The 24,947-nt window shown below is 32.6% G+C and overlaps 2 protein-coding genes across 3 annotated transcripts; one reads left to right on the top strand and one right to left on the bottom strand.

Moving 5' to 3' along the window:
* Window positions 1–753: 753 nt before the first annotated feature.
* LOC142550161 (sorting nexin 2B-like) lies at window positions 754–5,693 on the bottom strand. Its single transcript, XM_075659402.1, has 5 exons — window positions 4,612–5,693; window positions 4,209–4,418; window positions 3,475–3,735; window positions 1,889–1,979; window positions 754–1,161 (listed from the first exon to the last, which is right to left on the bottom strand). Exons 1-5 carry the CDS (start codon window positions 5,587–5,589, stop codon window positions 1,085–1,087), a joined length of 1,617 nt encoding a protein of 538 aa, XP_075515517.1. The 5' UTR covers window positions 5,590–5,693; the 3' UTR covers window positions 754–1,084.
* A 5,708-nt stretch (window positions 5,694–11,401) lies between these two features.
* On the top strand, window positions 11,402–23,655 carry LOC142550168 (N-terminal acetyltransferase B complex auxiliary subunit NAA25). 2 transcript variants are annotated; one of them, XM_075659409.1, is made up of 19 exons: window positions 11,402–11,756; window positions 11,842–12,001; window positions 12,091–12,209; window positions 12,324–12,398; window positions 13,532–13,625; window positions 13,734–13,852; window positions 14,188–14,258; window positions 15,562–15,694; window positions 15,779–15,954; window positions 16,399–16,601; window positions 17,235–17,365; window positions 18,506–18,582; window positions 19,186–19,260; window positions 19,427–19,619; window positions 19,971–20,090; window positions 20,337–20,475; window positions 20,741–20,781; window positions 22,192–22,455; window positions 22,718–23,655. In XM_075659409.1, exons 1-19 carry the CDS (start codon window positions 11,610–11,612, stop codon window positions 23,408–23,410), a joined length of 3,030 nt encoding a protein of 1,009 aa, XP_075515524.1. In that variant the 5' UTR covers window positions 11,402–11,609; the 3' UTR covers window positions 23,411–23,655. The 2 variants fall into 2 exon arrangements, with proteins under 2 accessions (XP_075515524.1, XP_075515530.1); XM_075659415.1 differs by lacking the exons at window positions 11,402–11,756; window positions 11,842–12,001 and having other exon boundaries at window positions 12,328–12,398.
* Window positions 23,656–24,947: the final 1,292 nt, after the last annotated feature.

Consider the following 24,947-nt stretch of genomic DNA (forward strand, 5'->3'; position numbering starts at 1 on the left):
TTGTCGAGATATATTATTTTTTATTATAAGTGACGTCGTCAAAAATTATGATTATCTGAACTACTCTACAGATTCGTAAATAGATCTAGATAATGATAGAAAATATTCTATCTAACTCGTGAACGGATCCAAGTAGCTGGTCGAGAGAAATTTTTATGGGTTATCACCTGCGTTACAAACAAACGTCAAAGTCGTCAAGATTTATCCGACGTAGACACTGCGACGGTCAAATCAGAAAACAATTTAAAGATGTTATTTGATAGCTAAAAAGTTTGAACATAGAATCATGAGACATTTAAATAATGAATATTCTCTTTTATTTATAGATTTTTTTTGGAATTTATAATGAACTTGAACCTTTATAATTAATTTAAACTTCAATAATGAATTGAATAATTAAATTAGATCAATACCCATCAAAACTAAAATTTCGAACTTCAAAATATTCAGGGGGGCTGAATCGAAATAGTAACAGACGGACAACCTAGATCAGAAAGGCTGGTTCCAGGACCCGTGGATTCTCAACCATAAAATCAGCAGATCGTAAACCAGGGTGAGACTAATTTTGAGTTATTATAACAAGGATGGAGATTTTGTTTTAACATGAAATTCAGACTACACCTCTCTTGTACTCTACAAGATTAAAGAAAAGCACAAATTGAATGTATCATAAGAACCTAAGCAGTGAAGAGTATCTGTCGATACAAAATTTATAAACAGAAGTTGAGGAATGGTTAGAAATTGAACTCAATATGGTCGCCAAAAAGGTAAAAACATGTATCCGTTTACATAGCAGTTGTGATTTACAGACACCACATACAGTGTTTTTCCTTTTGGGTTTCCACCAAGAACTTGTGAAAGACTCGAATATCTTTTCTATAAGAAAAAAGATCTTACTCTCCAACAAAAAACAGATTAAAAAGGATCTTACAGCAACACTATAAGATTTGTAAGGACACGTTAACACGATGTTGTAACCCAAGAAGAATGATTTTGAAGTGCAAAGGCGAGAATTAATAAAGGACTTAAACCTGAGTGAAAAACCAAGGTAAAAAGTTCAAGTTCACTTAATATACAGTTCTTTTTACATCCTCTCTTTAGCGTACATACTCGTCTGATCTGCCACTTTGGCCCATTCATTCGCAATTTGTTCTGTGTATGCTACCTGTTTGATCACAACAAAAGGCCGTGCATAAGGGATAGTAAAGTAATATCAAAATGAGATGCATACATAATAGTATATAACACTTGTGCAAAATGCATTCGACAAGCTGCCACACGCAAATAACAAACTGTTCAAACACATTCACAAGAAGCAATCTTACAACTTCTGTTTTTCTCCATAAATATAGATGAAGCTCTACTTTAAGTTTTTAACTAATTCCATCATGACTTGTACTTTTTGCATATGCAGCATTCCATTTAAATAAGAAGACAATTAATTTATCTGCGCCAATTGGAGAAGGATTCACTTTTTAACAAATAATTCGAGTATTGCATTTTTCCTTATGTGAGCATCTTCCGTCATATTTCATTATTATGTTGAGTTTCATAACAAGAACTCAAGTAGTGAATAGAAAATAAAGGGAATGGGAAATGCTCCAGGCATACAAGATGTAAAAGTGTTTTACATGCCTAGTATGCACTTAATTGACCCTTGCCATTTGCCACATAGAATGTGACAATGCAAGATCGATCCTACTTAACTACATTAACAAAAGCCAGTTAGTTCTTACTAAGACAGATATCAGCACAACTCAAAATGAATGAATCAAATTTTGCATTCACGATACTAAGCTCCTGGTCAAATCTCAAGCCATAAAAATCGAAGCTTTCTTCCCAAGCATTTACCCAGCACCAGTAATTACTTTCCAGGAAGTGTAAGTACCTACCTGGGTAGTGACAAATCCTTTTAGCATTTTAATGAAGTCAGCCTGTCTTTCTTCGTCAAGCCTTTGGATTTCGCTCCTATTATTTTCCTGTAACCACCCAATCTTTAAGCATATAAAGGAAAGACAAGCAAGAAGAGTGTGCCGATAAACACTCTCGGACACAAGAGAGGAAAATTTGTTTCATAAATTTCTTCCCAGTTACCAAATGTCACCAGCAGTAACTAAATAATCTCAGTATTTTGTATGTGGTGATTAAAGTTTTGAATCTCAAGGCATCAAACAAGCACAAACTTAAAACAACACAATTTTCCACAAGATCCATTTAGCGTGAAGCTATAATTAGGCACCACAAAAAACATAACCTTAGCAAAAAAAAATTAGTTGGGAATGTGGGATGATGCAGTAGCACATTACTACATAACATTCAGCAACAACAATAACTAAGAAAATGGTGAGAGAATTATAAATTTTACCTTTCTCTTCAATTGAATCACTTATATTACAAATAACATAAGATAAATTTCCACTTTTATGTACGCGGGGTGGAGCACCTTTGTATGTTTGGATAGTGAGATAAATGGAGTATAGAAAAGCCATAGAAGTCAAGAACCTCGTAATTTTTATATATGGGAATTGATGAAAAAAGATACGTAATGTCGCACAATCAAGTGAGATAGGTGATGAAATGTTCCTAATAGTTTACAAGTATTTAGAGTTGGTGAAAAAAGAAAACCTCTCACATGGATTCCTTTATTAAACCCAAAAGACTAGACAACTAATCTTTCAAAACAAACTCTGTGCACACTCTCCCCGAATCTGCATGAGTCAGATGACTTCGATTAGTAGACCAGACCCACCCACGGAGAAACATACCAAGTCTGTAAAATCAAAATCAAGTCTTTGACTTGGATATGATACAAGTCCGATTCTGGAAAGTCAACCAATTTAACATCTATTTGTCAATCTCCTGACAAAAGGAAAGAGAAAGCAAAACTGCAATTTATCAGGTAATGGAATTTATTTGATCAAATTTCAATCTCCAAGGCAAATCATTGGGAAGAAAAACACTTAAGGTTACAGCTATCATCTAAGTATTACCCATGATTTCTTTTACAAAAGTTCAAGTTGTGGAAAGGATCCAAACACGTTGCCAGCAAAAGAAAATATTATATAGCAATAGCAACATGTTAACATCATTTACTGATAAATTTTAGCCCATCACTCAAAATAATCAAACAAAGGAGACAGCGATACAGGTGATCAGTATGTAGATTGAAGACAAGTAATCACAAGAATTCCATAAAGAATCAGTTATTGGACAAATATATTGAGCTTTCCTGCATGATCAAAAATCAATTTTCATACAGTAAAAGCAAAAGGCTACTCAAAGTGCGCCATGAGTTTAGTAACTGACTCTAAAATGATGGGTAAAAACTCAATGCACGTGAATGTCTAAAATACTCCAAAAATGAGCGCTTCATTCTAATATTTCAGAATAAAACAGCCTACCAAATTAGCAAGAAATTGTATCTACTGGTACTCTAGTTCACAGTCTGCCAACCCATGCTTTAAGTATGTGTACCTTAATCCGTTCGTATTCTCTGATAGCACGACTTTTAGCAGCATCTGTGACTTTAATGGCATTATTTAGCTCTTGTAATTTAAGGATCCTAGATTTGTCAGTGCCAAAAAATATAGATGATGCAGTTTCAAGTTTTTCTGTTCTCGAGCGCAAGGAATGCAATTCAGACACAAGCGTTTGCAATGTCAATAGTCCAATAGAACGGTCAGAGAACGCATCGTGCACAGCGAACATCAAGCCCATGTATTCTTGCAACGTTTCCTGCAATACTTACAGAGGAAGGGGTACTTATCATAAAATAGATACGAAAGGAAAATTATGTTTCTCTGTGTCTTAACCCATGAAAATCGATATGTTCATTTAATTCAACATTCTAATTTTATGATAAACCAATTCTTTTTTTTCTTTCTTTTTATTGTCACTGAAGTGGAATTACACAAGTATAAACAAGCCCGAGGATAAATTATAGTAAGAAGACAAGGATCTAACTTCCAAGGAATAAATCACCAAATTACTAATAAAGAAGTGACATAAAGTGAGTGAGACAATTAGGATGTTATTTGGTAAAAAATCCATTCAATCGGCCAGAACAAGATCTACAACAATCACTCCCAAGTCTCACATTCAAGATTACACTGGGTTTCTGCAATTTGATTAATCCACTAAAACTATTAATTCCCAACAAGGCACAAACTTGTGACAAAGCTTATCCGAAACAAGAATTCAGCAATTACCAAATGCTTCACGATCTGTGAATTAAGTTCACGGTACAATCTGCTAGATTTGATGGCTGTAGTGGCAACATTTTTTTCGTCAGCAGCCCTCGTTCTTTGGGTATTCAGTTCGGCGTGTTCGCTCTTGAATTTAGTTATTTTGATCAAAGATAGGCCTAATTCTCCCATTGTATCCCCTATATCTTGCTGTGCTTTGACCAGTGATTCAGCCTATTACATCATAAAGCAGAAATATTCATCACAGAGAAATGTCGTGGACAAATGTATATAAAACAGCAGTCAATGCAGATACATATAGTAAATTTTTCGTAACATTATCAACCTTAAAAAAAGGCAGATATGTAAATTCACATTTCACATGCAAATAAAATATTAACTGAAAAAATTTAGAATTTCAACTAGCCTGTTTCGATGCGTTTGAAAGTTGCTGCTCTAGTTCCAGTAACTTCTCTTTCTTCTCCAAGAACTCCTCGTCATCCTCCTCCAAAGGAGACCTCGAATTACCCCAATCATTGACAACAGATTGTTTCAACTCCTTGAAAAACCTTAGCAAATCCTTCCCCTTTTTAGCAGGCTGCACCACCTCCTCAGGTTCAATCACACTAGTAGACTCCCCAAGCAGCCGCTTGGACAGCCTCGCTGCCCCATCTAGCACTCTCGACGCCACATCGATGCTTGTGGGCAGTGGCATTTTACCCTGTACTGTCAGAAAAACCCTCAACTCGTCGCACTTTCTAATAACGGGATGTCTTGCCAGCCGCTTTAAGTATTTCTCCAATTCAACTCTCCTCTGCGCCACAAACTCATGTTTTTGCATTACCTGACTTTCCACTACACTTTTGTCAGGCCGAGGCGGAATAAAAAGCCCTCGGTAAACCTCGCTCAACCGATCCGACAGCGTCACCACGTCTTTAAACCTCCTCCGCACGCAAAAATCCGAACCTCGGTAATCTAAAATATCCGTTTTCGTGGTGATTAGATAGGTGACATAAGTATTGCCACCCGGAACAATCGAACTGGAAGATTCGACCTCCTTTTGTGGACTCGAGACCGTGATTTTCAGACACTCCGAGCTGGAAGATTGAGAACTAGGAGAAACCGTCGATTCCTCCTCGAGCGTGCCATTGCCATTGGATTCCGAGAAACCGTCGCGAAAGGGGCTGGATATGACGTCAGCGCACGAAGGAGATTCCAGTGGTGAACCCCCATGGGTCAGGATCAGGGGATCGTAAACGCCGGCGGCGTTGGCAGTGGAAGTCGGCGGAAGAAGGGGGTGTTCGACGGCGGGGGAGGAGGATGAGAGGGTGGTCATTGCGCTGCGGTAGCTGGAAAAGGATTTGGAGGTGGAAACGTCATCGTTGGAGAGATAGATGTCTTCCATGTAGTGTTTCAGTATTTCTTCTTCTCCAGAGCCCGGACGGAGATGGTGGTTCCGGTCAGTCCCGCCACTGCTAAAATCCTAAATTAATTTTCATATTTACACGGCATCAAGTGTGTATATTGTATGTATAGGTTTTTTTAATTAAATAAAAAAATTTAATACACGTTTTTTGTCCTCCAAATTTTGATTTTTTTTCTTAGGCTGCGTTTGGTTGGAAGGATAGGATAAACCAATGATTAGTATGTAAATGATAAAGAAAATGATTGTGGTAGGATTGTAATATATGGTGTAAAATAATATTATGTTTGATAAGATTTCTAAGTGTAAGATAATTTTGAATTTTTTGATGAAAAGACAAAATTGCCCTTCCCCTTCGTAGCGGCGGCGGCGGCGGCGGCGGACGGCGGCCGGAAACGGCAGGCGGGAGGCGGCGGCCAGAAACGGCCGGCCGGAAATTTCGACCGGCGCCGGCGGTCGGCCGGCGGCGATCGTGGCGGCGGCGACGGCGGTCGGTGGCGGGAAGTGGTGGTGAGTTTGAATATAAGAGAAGGGTAAAATTGAAAAAATAGGAGGTATTAAGAGTTGAATAAATAATCATAGGCGGTGAGGAGGTATTATTTTAACCTACCTAATATAACCTAATCATTCATAAGAGGGATTGACTTGGTTAAATAATCACGCGTACCAAACAGCTGACTAGATAGGATAAAATAATCTATCCCGGCTAATCATCCGAACCAAACGCGGCCTAAACACAATTTTCTTAACCAAAAAAAAAGTCTATCTGGAAGTCAACGAGTGAAGGATAACACTCATTTTTTCTCTCTTGTTAGTTGTTTTCCTTAAGAGACTGTAAATTGGTCCATGATATTTAATATGATAGAAATTAATGATAATTAAATATATAAAAATAAAACAAAAATAAAAATTATAATTGAAATTAAATGAAATGATATAATTAACGTAGACACTCAAACCCATGCAATTGAATCTGATAAGTGGTTATCTAATGAATTTAAAGGAACGAAACCCGTGGATCCATTTGCCACTAGTGAGTAGGAGAAGCAATTTCTAATGAAAACTTTCCTGAATTTAGGTTCACAAGCAGGGGACTGCCATTGGTAGATCTGTAGATCCTGCTAACTTTAGCAACAATAGTGATTTGATTAGTGGATTGGATAATATGTTTTGATTAGATGGCGCTCAACACTCAGACCAACGATTGGCTTTTTGTATATGCTAACGACAAAGATGATATTATGTGATTCAACCTAACGTTTCGAAAATGGGAAGGTGACACTAATAGAATATTTGGTTTTTACTTCGCCACTAGTTACTTCGGCGATTGTTAATTATGAAGTAGTATATATCAATCCACTTCGGTAATAATATCGACGAAGCAAAACATTATTTTTACTTCACAATTTAAAAAACACGGGCTTCACTTCTAATTTTTTGTAACATTTTACTTCGACAGAGTACTTTTGATGAAGTAAAAACTTAAAAAAACTTTGAAATTTATATTTAGTGAAATAAAAAAATTGAACCATAATTTTAATTAATCTCCCTTAAATTATCTTTTAATCCATCGAGATCTTCATTGAAAACAAATCGAGATTTGCGGATACATACTTGTGGATTCGTTTATATACTTGTGGATTTGTGGATATATACTTGTGGATTCGTGGTATATATATACTTGTAGATTCGTGGATTTTCATTATTTTTATATGGATAATTTATGAATCAAATGAATATATTTTAAGTTATATATGTGTGTATGTGTGTACATAGTGGTATTATTGTATATTAATTAAATTATTTTGATAAAATGAAAATTATGTTTTTATTTCACTACTTTATTAAATTAGTGTGATAGTGACAAAAAATAGCTTCGTTAAATTAAAATTGTGTTACAATAAAATATGATTATTTACTTCAACACTAAATTAAATGATGAAGTAATAAAATACAAAATAACTCTTCATATTAAAATTGTGTCGAAGTTAAAGAAAAAATTTACTTCAACGATTGGCTTTTTGTATATGTTGACGACGAGGATAATATGATGTGATTGAACCTAGGGTTTCAAAAATGAAAGGTGATTAAGGGTATCTGAAACTTTAAGGGGGCAAACTTTTTCCATTAGATTTTAACGTCAACATGATGAGAGAGACGAATTTGTGAAACATTACAGAATATTAAGGACAAATTTGGCGGCTCGAAATAAGATGAACCACTTTTAGAAAAAAGAACTTTGTGTCTATCTGTTTTTGTTTCGAGATATTGATCGTGTGAAATATTATTGAAAAATAAAATTTTATGGTTGTTTTATTTTTCAAAATTTGATTATTTATACTAGATTTGGAAATATAATTGTGTTTGTTTGACAAAATGATTTTATAACATAGGTGATACTACAATATCAATGATAGCGTACATGTCCGAAGTAATGAAGAATTAAATTTATTATAGTGAATATGTGTACAAGGTATGAAAAATTGTGCCAAATATATATTTTGCGAAAATTATATGTTTTTACAAAATTTCAATCCCATTCAACAATTACGATTTCAATTAGCCTTATTTTGAAGTGAAAATAATCTGAGTTTTATATGATTATATGGGGGCATGCGCTTATACAAATTTTTAAATAACTCGAGAATATGCATCTGCTACTTTTTGATACGTAATCGATAAACTTTTGAACTAACATAATAGTCAGCAACCTATGTTAACTAGGTAAACTGCAAAAGACAAGTCATGCGTGACAGACTCGTTCAAAAAGATGTTGGTAGGAAGAATTGATGTAGGAATCGAACCACTGACCATTAGTCAAATGTTCAACTACTCTATCAACTCACACATCCTCTTAGATGCAATATAAGTATACATTGTATTATGTATAATTTTAACCACTTACTGGGTATATGAATTCAAATTTTATTTATATTATATACTGACTATTACGTGAGACGATTTTATGATAGTTTTTTGAATTTTTTTTATATATATTATTGTGTTGATATAATTTTTCTTTATTATAATGTTTTTTTTCTTGTGATAATACTACATAAATATAATATGTTTTAAAATTTAAATATTTAAAATTAATATGGTGTATTGATTAGATGAAATGAAATGAGCGTTTTAGAAAATTGAAAACAACAAAACAAAATATTGAAGGAGACTACTTATATGACGGTATTTTAAGAAGTGTAGGTCTCTTGTGAGACAATCTCACGAATCTTTATATATGAAACGGATCAACCCTAATGTAGCTTAAAATACCGTTTGTATCGATAATTTATATAATGATATGAGAGACTATCATTTCATATTATTTTGAATTAATTGAATTGAAGAATGTGAATCATCATTGACCATAAAACAAACTCGTGGTCAGAGATTTTAATGAGCACGTTCATAAAATAAAAATCATATGATACATGTTTTTAATGTTAAAACAATTGATATAGAGAATGATATAAAAATAATCCGATTAAGAGATTGAATAAAAATACAATAAAAACTAATGTATCGTATCCTTATTGGATCGAAGAAATATTTTAATATTTTAAAATAAAATTAAGTATTTAGATAAATCAAATATTATATTAATATTTCATCTTTTCAAATATATCGAATTTTTTATTTTTTACATAGATTAAAAAATATAATTGGAAATAAAATATTTACAAGAAACTTCTGTTATAATCTTATTTAATTAATTGAGACAATAGTTGTATGTTTTTAAGTACTACTTGCCAAAGTTATATCATTACTCCGAAAAAAAAAATTAATTAAATATATACATTGGATTATATACGAGTAAATTTGTGAAAAATACATCTGTCAAAGTTTGAATTAAGATTCAATATTTAGCCATATTTTTTTAAGAATTAGTGCATGACAATGTCATAATTTTAGTTTTAACTTCCCACAAACTCAAATTTATATTTTTGCCCTCACAAAAATTTCATGGGTCTTCTCCATCTAAAATATATATTTTTAAATAAATATTTTTTTCTAACTTATCATGGAATAAGATAAATACTTATTTTGACATACAATATATTTATTATGGGGTTTCTGATACTTGATTTCGCTTTTTAAATACTCCAAATATATAAGAAAATATTATATTTTCGATTAATCACCACAAATGTAGTCATTGTTGGTTTTTTCATGAAAAATGCATTAAGATAACTTATTCATGTCATTTTATTTTTTTAAAAAAAATTGTAGTTCATCACTTATTATGAAATAATATTAAATATTTATTTTAACCTATAAAGTATCTATTTTAGAGTTTCGTATGCTTGATTTGGCTCTTTGAATAATTCAAATATGTAAAAATACTGGATCTTCCAGCGATCACCATAAATTCAGTAATTATTGGTCTTTTCATTGAAAATGCGTTCAGATCATGTTATCTAATTTTTTAAAAAACACAGTTTCTCACTCATCATTTAATTATAAAAAAATACTTATTTTGACCGATAAAGTACCTATTTTGGGTTTCCAAATATTTGATTTGACTATTTGAATACTTCAAATGTCTAAAAAAATACTTGAGTTTCAAATAATATTAAATGACTTTTGATGGTGTCATTTGTGAAATTAAAATGTGATACCTAAATTGGTAGAAAAATTATCTACTTAAAGTCTATAAATACATGATTGTACTCCATAAATATTCATATCCAATTATTTAGGGATGTCAAAATATAGTTTGAAGTTAATATTGAGTGACACTAATGATGAAATTCATGAAGTGAAAATGTGATATTTAAATCAATACAAATAAGACGTAATTCGAATTCACAAATACTTGATTTTACCTTTTAAATACTCAAATTCGATTATTTGAGGATGTCGAGCTATATAGTTTGAATTTAATATTGAGTTGTATTTGATGATGAGATTAGTGATATATTTGATTTTACACTTTCAAGACTTAATTTTGATTATTTTGGATATAAAAAATATATTTTCAAGTAATATTGAGTGACTTTTGATGTGTTTTTTATGAAGTTAAAATGTGATACCTAAATTGATATAAAAATTATCTAATTCAAGTCTATAAATACTTGATTTTACTCCATAAATACTAAAATTCAATTAATTTTTTATTTCAAAATATATATTTTGAAGATAATATTGAGTGTCATTTGATGATTACATTTGTGAGGTAAAAATGTGATACTTAAATTAATATAAATAATACATAATTCGAGTCCATAAATACTTGATTTTACCCGTTAAAGAATCGAATTTAATTATTTGATGATATCAAAAAATATAATTTGAAATTAATAATTTTCTATGGTGTCATTTGTGAGGTAAAAAATATGATACATAAATTGGTACAAAGAAAACATAACTCGAGTTACAAATAGTTAATTTACCTCCTAAATACTCATATCAGTATGATATTTTATTAAAACCATCTTGTAAATTTGCTATTTTATTTCAATCAAGTTTATAAATCTCAGATAGCTCGATCTCAATTGCTAAATTATTATACTGACTCTCATATATTTCGATAATTGTCATTTTTTTTATCGAAATCTATAATATATAATTACATATACTATTTCAAAAAAAAAAAAAAAACAGATGTTATCATATTCGACAATAAATTATAAAATCATTCGTATTCCACGAACTAATTATGGAAAAAATCTTTTAAAAAAAGTTAGTAAGCAAAATAATTTCAGTGAAATATATATTTTTAAAAGAATTCGAAAAACGAAATTTGACGGAGAATCTAACAAATTGGAATGGAAAGCATACTGCGTAGTATGTACGTTCGCGGTTAACCTGTGACAACATAAGCAGTTGCAAGAAAATTCCTAGTAGTTATTTTCATGTCCGAAATTGCCCTTCAAAACCCCTAACACCCATCTCCGTCGAAACTACTGTCCGCCACTGCAAACCCTCCGCCGCCAAAACCCTTTACGATCACCGTCGCCTCCGCTCCATTGAAATCCCTAACCTCCGACCGTGATTCATAAATGTCGTCGAAATTCGGGTTAGCGGGTGGTATTCCAGAGCGAAGGGTCCGACCCATTTGGGACGCCATTGATTCTCGCCAATTCAAGAATGCTCTCAAGCAGTCCGGTTCGCTGCTTTCAAAGTACCCCAACTCTACATACGCGCTCGTGAGTCTGCCGATATTTTTTTTTAATGTCCTTTCTGGTTTGTGTGAATTCAGCAAAATCTCAGTTTTTGTTGCAAACCCTGCAGGCTTTGAAGGCTTTGATATTGGAAAGGATGGGAAAGAATGAGGAAGCGCTATCTGTTTGTTTAAGTGCCAAAGATATTTTATTAAACAATGACTCCAGTAACGTCATTGACGATCTTACTCTCAGCACTTTGCAGATTGTTTTCCAGCGGCTCGATCAGTGTTCGTACCATTCTAATTTACCTATTGCTTAGAATTTACAGCTCTCCAGTTTTGATGAATATTGTGTTTGATTTTATACGGAATGGCAGTGGATATGGCCACGAGTTGTTACGAGTTCGCCTGTAGCAAATATCCCAACAATTTGGAGTTAATGATGGGATTATTTAACTGTTATGTGCGTGAATATTCATTCGTGAAGCAGCAACAGGTTCATAGATGTTTTTTTTCCCGGTTTTATTCTTTATTTAAAAACATCCAAGTCATATCACATGTGTGAATTCTTGTATGCTGTATAAATTTAATTCTTTTATTGTTGTCGTAGATAGCTATTAAAATGTACAAGATTGCTGGCGAAGAAAGGTTCCTAATGTGGGCTGTTTGCAGCATTCAGTTGCAGGTTTGGCTACTTCTCGTCTGTCTGTATGTTCCATTTTTTTTTATGATCGTTTAGTTCTTAGTTCTTGAGGTAGGATTTGAACCAAGGCTAACTAGCATTAAGGATGTTTGGCGTCTATTTATCCTTCAATTCTTAAATATTTTGAAGGACTTTATGTTATAAGCACAATTACTACTGCACCTTGTTAAATGGTTTTTACTCACTACTTTTTTCTCTGGAATTTTTTTTTATCAAATAGAATTGCAGAAAAAGTTGAACAGACTTGTCTCCTGCACATGGCATGGAAGAGAATCTTCATTTGATGCTATTTTCTTTGTAGATTGTCCCGTACTTTGTGTGGGTATACACACTTGCTTCAATAGTTTTAACCAATGATATTTTTGCAACAAAAATTGTAAAACTATCACATGATTCTATTTGACATCTCTAATTTTATATGTGTGTGACAGTTATTCCTAGATGATCAAAATTTTTTTGACAAGCTTGACGAAAAAAGTCGAGGGAACATCTGTTTATTATTCTCGAAGAACCATTTTGTATAAGAGTTTTAAAATATGGAAGCACTAAATGCTTTTTAAAAAATTAGTCTGCAAGATAAAGGGTGTATTTGAACTTTTACAATGTTTTGGTGATGCATTCTTCACAATTTTCTATACATGTTACAGTTAATGATACGATGCATATGAGCCTCCCTGGACTTATTTCTTTTGCGTTTTCATAAATTCCTGACAATGAATGGTAAATGGTTCTTTTTTTTTTTTGAAAATGTAAATGGTTCTTGTGTGTGGCCAGTCTAGTGGTTTTATGTATTGGTCCAATTGGAAAATAATTTATGGCATGCGATGACCAGTTATCAGTGAAGTGTTTCAGGAAATTAACTGTTTTGTGTTTAAAAATATAGTAAAATCATATCGAGATAGTGAATAATAAATCTGTAGTCCATGATAGATAATAAAGATGGGTTGCCCGTTATTCTTGAGTGTCTATTCGACCTGGTTAACATGTTGATCATGCGAACCAAATCAGTTATGAGTTCTGTAATGCCAAGGATACATTCTGGGCCATTTGCGATTTGTATATCATATAAATGCTCAAACCCTTATATATAACTTTGGTGTTTTCACTGGTTAAAGGTTTGCTGCAGCAATGGGGGGGAGAAGCTTTTTCACTTGGCTGAAGGTTTACTCAAGAAACATATAGCTTCTCACAGCTTACACGAGCCAGAAGGTTCTTCTTCTTCTTTTGGCTGTTCATTGTATGTTATCTCGAAGGAGATGCATAGCTATATCTGTTGGGGACTGTTTTGGTCTCTGAAGCAAGTAATTTATGCTGCAGCTCTTAGTGTTTATATAACCCTGTTGGAGCAACAATCCAAGTATGGAAATGCATTGGAGATTCTTTCTGGGCCACTAGGATCTCTTATGATGATTGAAGTTGATAAACTTCGTTTACAGGTACTATCAAAACTTTTTTCCCCTGCAATGTATCTCAATGGCTGCTCTGTTTCGATTTCACCATATTCAATAGAGTCAATGTAAACTTGTTATTTTCCTGCTGTTAAGGAGCTTGTGCATCTGAAAAGATATGTGGTAACTAGTAAAAGAAGTTTATTTGGCAAATAAACAAGAAATCAGGATAAATGAAAGTTTTACTCAGTTCACTCTTATTGAAATATTTGAGTTTTGACCTGAATTATTTGTGATCAGACTAATTGGTGTTAGATTTTATTTGTTTATGCCTCAAAACAGTTCTTTATTTAATCTTGTTCACTGTAACTCTAAGTTGACAGGGAAAGCTTCTTACCAAGGCAAGAGACTATGCTCCAGCAGCTGAGTGTTTCCAGAAAGTCTTAGAACTATGGTATGCCTCTTAAGCCGCCAATTTCAAGAGCCATATACCTGAGTTATTCCTGTTTATTTGTTGGCATATTATCTAGTTTATCTTAAGCTGCCTAGCTACTTTGTGTTTGATTGACTACTTTATTTTGATATTTTATCGAGAATCAAACCATGAGACTTTGTATTATGTGGTGCTGTAAGTGGTGGCATCTACAGTGTGCGGAAGGTCCCACTACACAACGTCACAACCTATGGTTTTATCACCCTCTCTCTCTCAAAGTTATTCAGGACGCAAGGTGCACTAAAGCCTAGGCGCATGACGAAACACACGATTTACTTTGTAAAACGCATTTGACATATATTTTAAAATTCAATATATATAAAGTGATTTATAATATAATATTATATAAATTAAATATTTTTTCATAAATATAGCAAAAAATAGAATATAATTTTTCAATTCATAATGTAGCGTAAATCATAAATAGAAAAAAATTTAATCATCTAAAATTCATTAGTTATCAATTCATGATATATCGAGAAAAAAACTTCAAATTTATAAATCATCAAATTCCTCTTCATCCTTCTCAATTATATCATCATCATCTTCCAAAATAATAGTGAGGCATGCATGTAGAAGAAATCAGAGTAAAAGTTTGCATAAAGGATTACGATATCGTCTAAATCCTGAAGTTCCTCTTTTATCCTCCTCAACTATATCATCATCATCATAGGAGGAAGATTACAGTAAAAGTTTGCATAGAGGGCTTATTAACTTTCTGATAAAAGATCTTGTATAAATGAGTGACAATAGGGTTTCTTTTATCATTAAATAGCCACGAGTTTTGCTAGTCGGGTTTCAAAATTGGTAAGGCTCGAGTTAACTTTATTTATCTACAAAATATCAGCCCACTTCTTTAAAGCGAACGCTTTAATCGCGCTTGTTTCAAGTGTTGCGCTTGGTAATGACCCAAGCGCAATGGCGTCAGGCGCAGCCAGGCTTATGCTTTTAATAACTGTACTCTCTCTCTCTCAACATAAACATCTAAATACCACCATGAGATTACAGAATGGTGGTAAAAAATGTTATTTTTGGCACCTAAGCTCTGATGGGCATTTAAAAATGGTATGTAGAAATGAGAATCCTACTGAGGCTTAACTCCTTTTGTGCATAAAAAGGATATTAAACATTCTAGGATGAAGTTAATGGTGAGTACTTAGCATTTTTCTTCTGAGCTTGAAAGAATGATTCTCCCTTTTATTCACCAAAGCACTTGAGACAATATATTAGACTTCTGAAAATATTTTTCCTTTTTTTCTTGTAGTCCCGATGACTGGGAGTGTTTCCTGCAATACCTTGGCTGTCTGCTGGAGGATGAAAGAATGTTAACCAACACGACTGATCCTAATCTATTCATCCTTGATGAGTGCAACAATATTCAGTTGGAAGCAGAAGTTGTAAGTTCTTGTAGTTCCCGGTTAGAAAAGTATTCGCAACACTACTTCGTACTGAATTATATAATGTTTATCTTTTCCATACAGTTTGATTCGCGTGTGTCAAGTGCAGTGAACTTTGTTCAGAAATTAATAGCGGCAGGCAATAATAATTCTTTAAGATGTCCATACTTGGCAAATCTTGAAATTGAAAGACGAAAGATTCTGTGTGGAAAAGGTGACACTGACAAAATAGTTGAGGATCTGATGCAATATTTTATAAGGTATTTCGTTACTTTGACTGGATCTATCATCTACCTTTAGCACATAGGGCTTCTATGTTGACACCTTAATTCTTCTGCTTGCTGGCTTGTTTTCACACTCCTCTCCACTTCTTCTTATGTTCTCGTGTCAATCACCATGTAAAGATCATGACTAGTATTGATCTGGGTTTTTCTTCCTTATTGGCTCAATGTGGAACTCTAATTTGCTATTATTATCTAAATGCTTTCTGCTGTGAAATCAGATTACAGTTGATTTGGTATTACTCCAGGCAAGTATTAACATTATATGATCAATTATGATGCGCAGCATTACTGCATTAGTTTCTTCCATGTCAATGAATTGATAGTTGATATGTGTCCATTTATTAAAGCTTTTCCCATTTTTAACTTAGTAATTTGCTGCTTTACGGTCATGTTGTTGAGCATTGGAATCTCTGGACACAGATTTGGACACTTGGGTTGTTTCACTTCAGATATTGAGCTGTTTCTTCAAGTTCTTGATGATGAGAAGAAGAATGTGCTTTTGAAGACATTAGAGAAGGAATTGGAGTTCAGCGGCGGTGTGCCAACTAAAGCACTTGGCCAGTCCACAAGTGTCCTCAAAATTCGGAACTTCATTGGCAACATGTTCATTCTGCCAGTTAACGGTATGCCTTCTGGCAGTTCAATTTTTTTCATTATTTTGGATTTGATCTTCACGAGGTTTGTTGGATATATCAAAAACATGATGGGCTTGTAAATTGTTTGAGTTTGTTTTGGGAAACTGTTTTGAGAAAATAAATTGTATGTTGGTTTTGTTTTAGCAAAATAGATTTATTCATTTAAATTCAAATTATGTTAATTATTATTTTGATTATATTAATGTAGATTTCAAAATGTCAGGAAATTATTGGATAAAATTATTTTACAATTTTAGAATAGTATATTTTGGGCTAGAATATAATATAATAATAAAATATTTTTTGGAAAATATGAAAGTGTAGTTAAAAGTTATGATTATATTGGGAGAATAAATAAATGACGGTGTTTTGATTTTATTCTGGGAGATGGAACCAGAAAACAAAAACAATTGCAAAGTGAATTTTTTCACTCTGTTTTCCTGGAGCCATTCTTGAGAGCTCATTGATCTTGGAATATTATGTGGCACTTGTTCTACACTCTTCACTTCATCAAGTTTTTACGAACTTCCATATTATGTTACAAGTGTTAAACCTTCTTATGTTGTGTTACTCTCAACACTTTAGTAAGCACTTCAGCTTCTTTTTTTGTTATAATCATAGAAGTCGAGGATCAAGCTGTACGCATGACACAGATGTTCTGTCAGAACCTTCCACTATCAAAGGAGCTTGATGCACAGGACAGTATGTACGGTGAAGAGCTTTTGTCAATGGCATGCGATGTTTTGGTTCAGGTATTAGTTTATGTTACTCCACAAATATACATCTGTTCTTTAATTTACATGCTCCAGACTTATACTTCATCAAAAAAAGACTGGTTGAACTATCAGATTTTGGTTTATTATGATTATTATTTAAAAATTTGTGTCTTTACTTTATCAAATCTTGATAAAGCACATTCACTTGCTTGACTCATAAGTCATAACTCTACTATGTTTCGAGTGATGAAGTGACGAGTCTACCTTTCACAAGTCTACTGAAACACTTGGCACATAGCTAATGAAGGAACTATTTGGATGTCCTTATTTTTATCCCTTCACTTTCTATTATTGCTGCACACTGATATAAAGCAGCATGAAATCCCTTAAAATTGGACATGGCATTGGAACTCTCAAACCTGTACATGACATGCAAGTTCTAGTAAATTAGTGAAGCTCATACTTGAAACAAAAACTTTCCGCAGGAAGTTAATGCATAGTTAGGGACTAAAGTTTATTCTTGGTTCTTAATTTGGAAATATAGAAAAAAACATTTGACAATTTTTGGTCTATATCACTTTTGATCCCTGACAGATACTCTGTTTTAACTCTATTGTATTTTCGTAACAATCTTTCATTGCAATTCTTGTGGTTCAATTTTGACTACATGATTTTGTCTTTCATTTTCTCTTCACCTGGAAGTTCTCATGATTTTTTTCTCGAAATTCAAGGATAGGACAAGATGATAGTAAATTTACCTTCACTTCAATCCATGCAGTTCATTTTCTGAAATTATTCTTTTATTCGAGATTTATGTCTCCCTAATCCAGATTGATTATTTTGGACTTCTGATTTTATTTCCACATTTCCCCATAAAACTTTTATTTGGGTTAAACCTGTCATATCTTGTAAGAGTCCTATATTTGTTTTTATCCTCCAATTGGTTTGGAAACACATGCCTATTATACTGGTCTCGCACATTCTCTTACTTGAATACATTGTTGGCTCTTTTTGAAAAAATGAGAGTATCTCCATATCCTAGTTTTATTGACAATTTTTTTTCTGTTTCATTTTTTGCTTGAGGCTTCTGATTTCATTTTCCATTTTCTTAGACTGATTGAACACGCAAATTTATGCAAATATTTTCCAGTAGTAATCTTTTAAGTTGTGGCTTAGCTTTTCTGGCGTACAAGGGATCTTGGCTATTTGCTGGAGTCTATCATGATTTTGGAGTTTGGTTTAACTATCCGAAGGTTAGACGTTGATTTTGGCGATTTTTAATTCTTTATTTATCTTTGCTCACAGGGATGGCCAAATTACAGAAATGAAAATTATCTAGGTTCTGTACAAAAGCTTGTGGGTGATAGAGATGCTGAAAGGAATAATTATTTTAAAAAGAATTTGTTAACAATAATTTATAGGTTTTGATATGTTATGGTATTGGATTTTATCTGTTGGATTTGTTGAATCAATCATAAGTTTGGCTAATTTAAGCGTAATCGCCAGCAACACGACAAAATTTAAGGTGGCAGCACTATCAAAGTTGTTATGCTACTACTTTTCAAATATTACACAATGGTAGTAGGGCTCCATTGTTTAGATTAAATAATGGGTCTTATTTTTTACCCTTCGCTGTTACCCACAACTGAGTGCTATTTTTTTATCAGCTTATGATTCTGAAAGTATTCCTTTTTGTTCATTTTAATAGATTTCAAATCCATTTTAGCTTAAATAATTAGTTTTGTTTTGTAGACTTGCCAAATTTTTTGCACTGGCTGTTGCTTTACTTTGCTCTTGCTGCAGACTTTGCAGGTCGACTTTTATCATTTAACTCATGTTTTTATCATGTTCCGCAGATATGTATGGCAGTACAAGCTTTTGTTGGTCCATTTGTATTCTTATTGGAATTCCCTTCCATTAGCTTACGAACGGTAGACTCATCTCTTCGTCACATTTCTTATTATTTAGGGAAGTTCTATATTTTTGCATATATTGTATTATTTGAATTTTTGGCGCCAGAATTCACTATCTGAAATCCGCATTCATCTTTCATTTTGCCTCTCTTGGCTCACTTCTAACTTTCATTTTTCTTTGTAGCTATAAATCCTTGGATGTGAAGAATATTTTGCTGGAGACAATATCGCACCACATTTTACCACAGATGCTAGCATCTCCGATGTGGGCAGATTTAAATGATCTCTTAAGGGAGTACGTCAAGTTCATGGACGACCACTTTCGAGAATCTGCAGATCTCACTTTCCTCGCATATCGCCATAGAAACTACTCAAAAGTATGAAGCTCTTACTACTGATTTGCGTAAAGTGCTAATATAAACTTCTCTCGGAAAGAATAGACCGAGAATCCTATATCACCTACTAACTGTTTGATATGTAAGATACATCAGGTTGTATTTCTTTTTGGTCCATTACAATAGATAGCTTCCTATTTAATTCGAACTTTGGAATTTGAGCATGTTTATTTAGATGCTCTGTGTGAAAACTAAATTATTGTACAAAGAAACCATGTGAATATATTTTACTTCATTTCTATATCGTTCGAACTAAATATACTTTAAGCTGGAGTTTAAGCTTCTCCATCTAAATGTGCTGTGTGAAAAATCATTTCTTTCTCAATGTCTTAGGTGATTGAATTTGTCCAATTTAAAGAAAGATTGGAACGTTCAAATCAGTATGTATTGGCGAAGATTGAAGCACCCATTTTACAGATAAAGCAGAACTCAAATAACATTGACGAAGCAGAGGTAACCATGTTATGCATATGTGACTTTCTAGCAGTTGCCTTTTGAGTGCCTTTAATATTTGGGTGAACATGGATCTTTACACCCTATGTTTGTCATTGAACATATGTGGTGTAGAAATCAATCTTTGGACTATGTAGATGGGTAATCTGGTTTTGCCCAAATTGTATCTTTTTGAAAGATGATGTATCTTTTTAAAAGATTATTATTTCCTAAGTTGTATCTTTTTGAATACTTATTATTTTTCAGTCCATCTTGGAGAGCTCGAAATTTGGAACTCATTTTCTTGAGCTCTCAAATGAGATCAGAAGCAAACCTTTGACTTTTAATGAAGATTGGAAGTTGCGACCTTGGTGGACGCCTACATATGATAAAAATTACCTCTTGGGTCAGTATCATTTTCTCCTTGTGATTGCATCATCACTCGAACTTTATTAGCTTCTCTCCCTGTGCTTGCATCATCATTAGAACTTGATTAGCAGACTTAATTGTAGAATATTCTGTGACCATTGTCCAAGGGTAATCGTAATATCTCTTACTTCCCTAATCTGTTTTAGTACGGGGTGTCACCATCTCATTGAAGAGCTATGTTGGTACTTGATAGTTTATTTCAATGGTTACATTATGTACTAACTGCTACTCCATATCTCCAGGAGCCTTTGAAGGAGAATCTTATTGTCCTAGAGCAAACATGGTAAGAAATTCTATCGTCAACTAAGTATATTAGATATATGTTGTACATGGTGAACGTCTAGATACTAGAAGTAAAGAATCTTCACTATTACGAGAAACATCGATAAATGAACATGGAAAATTATTTACGTACTGGCAGGCATTCATAGTGGGTCAATATTTCTCTATTTTGAGGTTGACCAAGGCTTAGCTTATTTTTGTTGCCAATAATATGCTTTCTGTTAAGAATTTGAGTCCTCGTTTTCTGATATGATGAAATCCATATCTTACTTTTTCTTGTTCATATTAATGCCCATGCAACTATTATCTTATTTTTATGAGTTATAAAAGTGCAAAAGATAGCAGTATTTCCCTTTTTCAGTAGACTAAAATAACTTGGTATAAACTTTAGGAAATTTTTTTTTAGGAAACGTTGATTTAGTAGGATAATTAATCACAAGGGAGTCCCTTTTCTTTCTAGTGAGTGAGAAATAACCATAAAAATTTTATTAAGGAATGTGATAAAGGGAGATTCTTATAGTTTACTTTCGTCAGAATTTAAAACTGTTCTCCTTCTTTTTTAAAGAGAGAAAATCCCATTAAACTTGATGAAGAAGTTGATATGGTAATACAGTAAAATTGGAACTTTTTCCACAATAGATAGCTTAAGGTGCTATGTCTAACAGCGTTAGTTTTAAGACAACATGTAATGAAACAATGTCAGTATTTGACGATTGTTCCTTTTTAAGAATAAAACTTGTTCTGTTAAGATCATAGGAAAAAATAACGTCAGTTTTGTAAACATGCTATGGTTTTCTTTTTGATGTTGAACAACTAGAGAATGTTTCTGCCCTTTGTGATATAAAATCTCGTTAAAATTGTTAAAAAAGTGTGTGGTGGTTTTTTTAATTGAAAAAAATGTTTGATGTTGTAACTTAATAAAATTGTCATTACTTTTATTCTGAAAAACTCAATAAATGAAAATATATGAATTTAGAATCACTAAGCATTAAGAAACACGTCTTGCATTAAATGAAAATGTAATTCATTATTTTTTAAATTAGAAAATATATGAACTAATTTTTTCCATAAATTAAATGTGTATAAATATTTCAAACTAAATGTTTACCATATTAGCTTGATTTAAACATTTTTACCGAAACCTTTATTACTAATGGATCCTAATTAAAATCAAATTAGGCATTTAGTTAACTTATTTTAGATTATCATTTCTACCAATTTTAGTTACTCTAATGCTAATGATACTTAAATGTAGCTGTCAGTCATTGAACGGATTTTTCCTTTTTCTTATGCCTTTCTTTCCTTTCTATGAGTATCTTTCTGTGTCTGGTATGTTTCTTTCTTTCTATTTCCCCCCAATCTGTTTCAATATCTATACAGGTTCACTAAAATTACTCCACTCTATTCTCAGTATAACCAAATCAAACAGACAGAAGCAAACTTGCTAAAATCGATAGAAAAGAGGTCTATTCTTCCACGGATGGTGTATTTGTCAATACACTCTGCTTCTGCGTTAGTCAAGAAAAATATTGGAGCCAATGGATCGATTGTTGATCCCAAACTCTCGGTGGAACTAAAAATTTTACTTGAGCGCAATGCTAAGATATTAGGATTTCCCTTCATGAATGCAGTTGAACTTGTTTTGGGGGTTTCTAGTGGTCAGAAATTCTTCGAGGTATGTTCATTTTGATCTAGCATTTTTTCTAAATCGTAGCCATTCTTGAACAAATTTGAGTTGGATCTGTGTCTTACAATTTACAAGGCTTCTTAGTTGAGCATGTTGGAAGAGACCAGTTTCGTGGTTAGTTGGGGGTTTGGCTCTTCATTATGATTTTTCCTCATATTTGGACTCGGGGAAATAAAAAATTACACCGGACTGAATGAAAATGGATATCTGTAGAAGCAAACAAGATTTATTAATGTGTGCTCTTGTGCAGGAACCAAGTTCAGACATCATTGACTGGATGAATTTCTGCATTTTTTTGAATGCTTGGAATTTAAATTCTCATGAAATCATGCTTTCGGATGGAAGCGACCCTGGCTCTGGTACTTGGCATATTGTGAGTTCTTTGCTGAGAAAGTCCATAATAGAGAAGGTTAAATCTGCAGGGCCAGTAGTCTCTTCTCCTGGAGCCACTCTTCCTTTTCTGGTCCAGCTTATAACAGAGCCCTTGTCTTGGCATGGCTTAATTATCCAATCTTGTGTTCGCTCGCTTGTTCCTTCAGGGAAAAAGAAAAAGAAAGGTGGATCTACAGAACAATCAAATTCACAGATTTCCTATGCACTGCAGAATTCAATCCGGTCCCTCTGTGACACGATACAAATAGTTGTGAAATGGTTAAAAGAACAACTTGACAAGCCAGAAGATGAAAATTTTGAAGCCATATTTTCCACAATTCGGAACCAAAAGAATAACGGACCTGGCAAAGTATTCCAAGTACTGGAGTCTTCTCTCTCACTGATGAAGGATGCCGATCTAGGTGATAGAATTCTCGAGTCACTGAATTCTTGGAATCCGGCTGATATTCCAAGAAAGATCATTTCTGGACAAAATGATTTACTGTCAGAATTCCTCAGAATATGTGAATCGAAAATAAAATCATTACAGGAACTTAGTGTGAATCTGTAGCTCAAATTTCATCTGGATTTTTGAGGAGCGACATATGTAGCTTGCAGCTACCATTTTTAAGTAGTTCTGCCTTTTTGTAGTTCATTTTTCCTCTTAGGCTTTATTTCAATTCATCAATACTTGGAAATGACATAAGAGATGTTTTGACATCCTTCTCGATTTGCCGACGTTGTAACATAAAAGAATAATGTAACTTTTCTTTCATTGTTATGTTGTAAATTGCAAGAAAATCGGTTAATTCTGCATTATTTGGTTTCATCCCAGTGTTTCTTTGCTGTGGTAAGTCCAGTTGTATCTTCTTCAGAGGAATGTCCATTGTGTGTGTCAGTGAAAATGCTTCCTTCATGCTATGGAATCCACAAAATGCCTCTGTAAATGGAACAGCAAGCTTGTTACTTGTCCCCGAGTTGGGCCATAATAAAAAAAGTGAATCTGAGCCTTGATTGGGATCTGTCGTCTAAGGCGCTGGTTGTGTTATGATTCGATTTTCCTTTTTTATTTAATTAATATTTTTAATTAATATTAATCTATATATCTATATATATTATATACAAACATTCGGAAAATTCTCAAAAAAAATTGCTATAAAAGAAAATATTTATTAATATTAAGTTATTCACTTACCACATTAAATATTTGAAAACAAATAAGAAATAAATACGTAATTAAATGTGAAGTTTTTTATTTTTTATTTTTAAAAAAATCATAATTGAATTTGATGTACTTTGGAACGCTACATTTATGTGCCTACATTGGTTATATCATTTTAAAATTTTGGTTATGATTTTGAGTTTTGTTTAATTTGTATATATTAATTTATCGCTACTATCTTTCATATTAAATAAAATATATAATACTACTTGTTTTTAATTTTTAAAAGAGTGTCGTCGTAAATTTTGGTATTATTATTATTTTTATTATCATTATTATATCTTATTTAAAATTTCAATATAAATATTTTTTAACATGTTCCAAAAAATAATTAAAATTTTTAATCAAATTTTATTCATCTAATAAATTTACAAAAATTTGACTTTTAAAAAAATATTTATTTATTGTTTAAAATTTGATGGATAAAATAATATATATATTTCTAATTTTTATTACTAAAAGTTCTACTCAATCAATATAAAGAAGTCAATTCAACGACAGAAAATAAGATTGTTACTCTCATTTAAACGTTATCTCAAATTATATAAATTATTTTACACAGTAAGATTTAAAATTTAAATACATTCTTTGTATTATATCAATAATTTAACAAATCTTCAAACACCAATATTTACTAAATTTAATAATTTATTACATAAAATAACATTACATACATAGAAAATACCAGTATAATATAAATTCAAGGCGTTACAAGGAATTGATAAAACTGTGTCCTTACATATCAAAAATTGATTTATATGAAAATCTAATTATGCATCTATTGTCTTATAGATCGTGCATGTTTGTTCCAAGATCACCGGAGCTGCTTTACTGTGGTGCATTTGCTAGCATCTTCAATGCTGATTTTGACTATATGGATTATGTT

This window comes from Primulina tabacum, chromosome 1 (genome assembly GCF_025594145.1).
Source record: "Primulina tabacum isolate GXHZ01 chromosome 1, ASM2559414v2, whole genome shotgun sequence".
NCBI classification, from domain to species: Eukaryota; Viridiplantae; Streptophyta; class Magnoliopsida; order Lamiales; family Gesneriaceae; genus Primulina; species Primulina tabacum.

Bases quoted from the DNA above. Each gene is read 5' to 3' on its own strand.
- LOC142550161 (XM_075659402.1), bottom strand. From the start codon at position 5,589: ATGGAAGACATCTATCTCTCCAACGATGACGTTTCCACCTCCAAATCC. The intron at 4,419-4,611 runs GCTAGTTGAAAT...ATGATGTAATAG, and splicing joins TTTCAAACGCATCGAAACAG to GCTGAATCACTGGTCAAAGC. The intron at 1,162-1,888 runs GTACTTACACTT...TCAAACAGGTAG, and splicing joins ATTTGTCACTACCCAGGTAG to CATACACAGAACAAATTGCG.
- LOC142550168 (XM_075659409.1), top strand. From the start codon at position 11,610: ATGTCGTCGAAATTCGGGTTAGCGGGTGGTATTCCAGAGCGAAGGGTC. The intron at 18,583-19,185 runs GTTAGACGTTGA...CATGTTCCGCAG, and splicing joins TTTGGTTTAACTATCCGAAG to ATATGTATGGCAGTACAAGC. The intron at 20,476-20,740 runs GTCAGTATCATT...CCATATCTCCAG, and splicing joins TGATAAAAATTACCTCTTGG to GAGCCTTTGAAGGAGAATCT.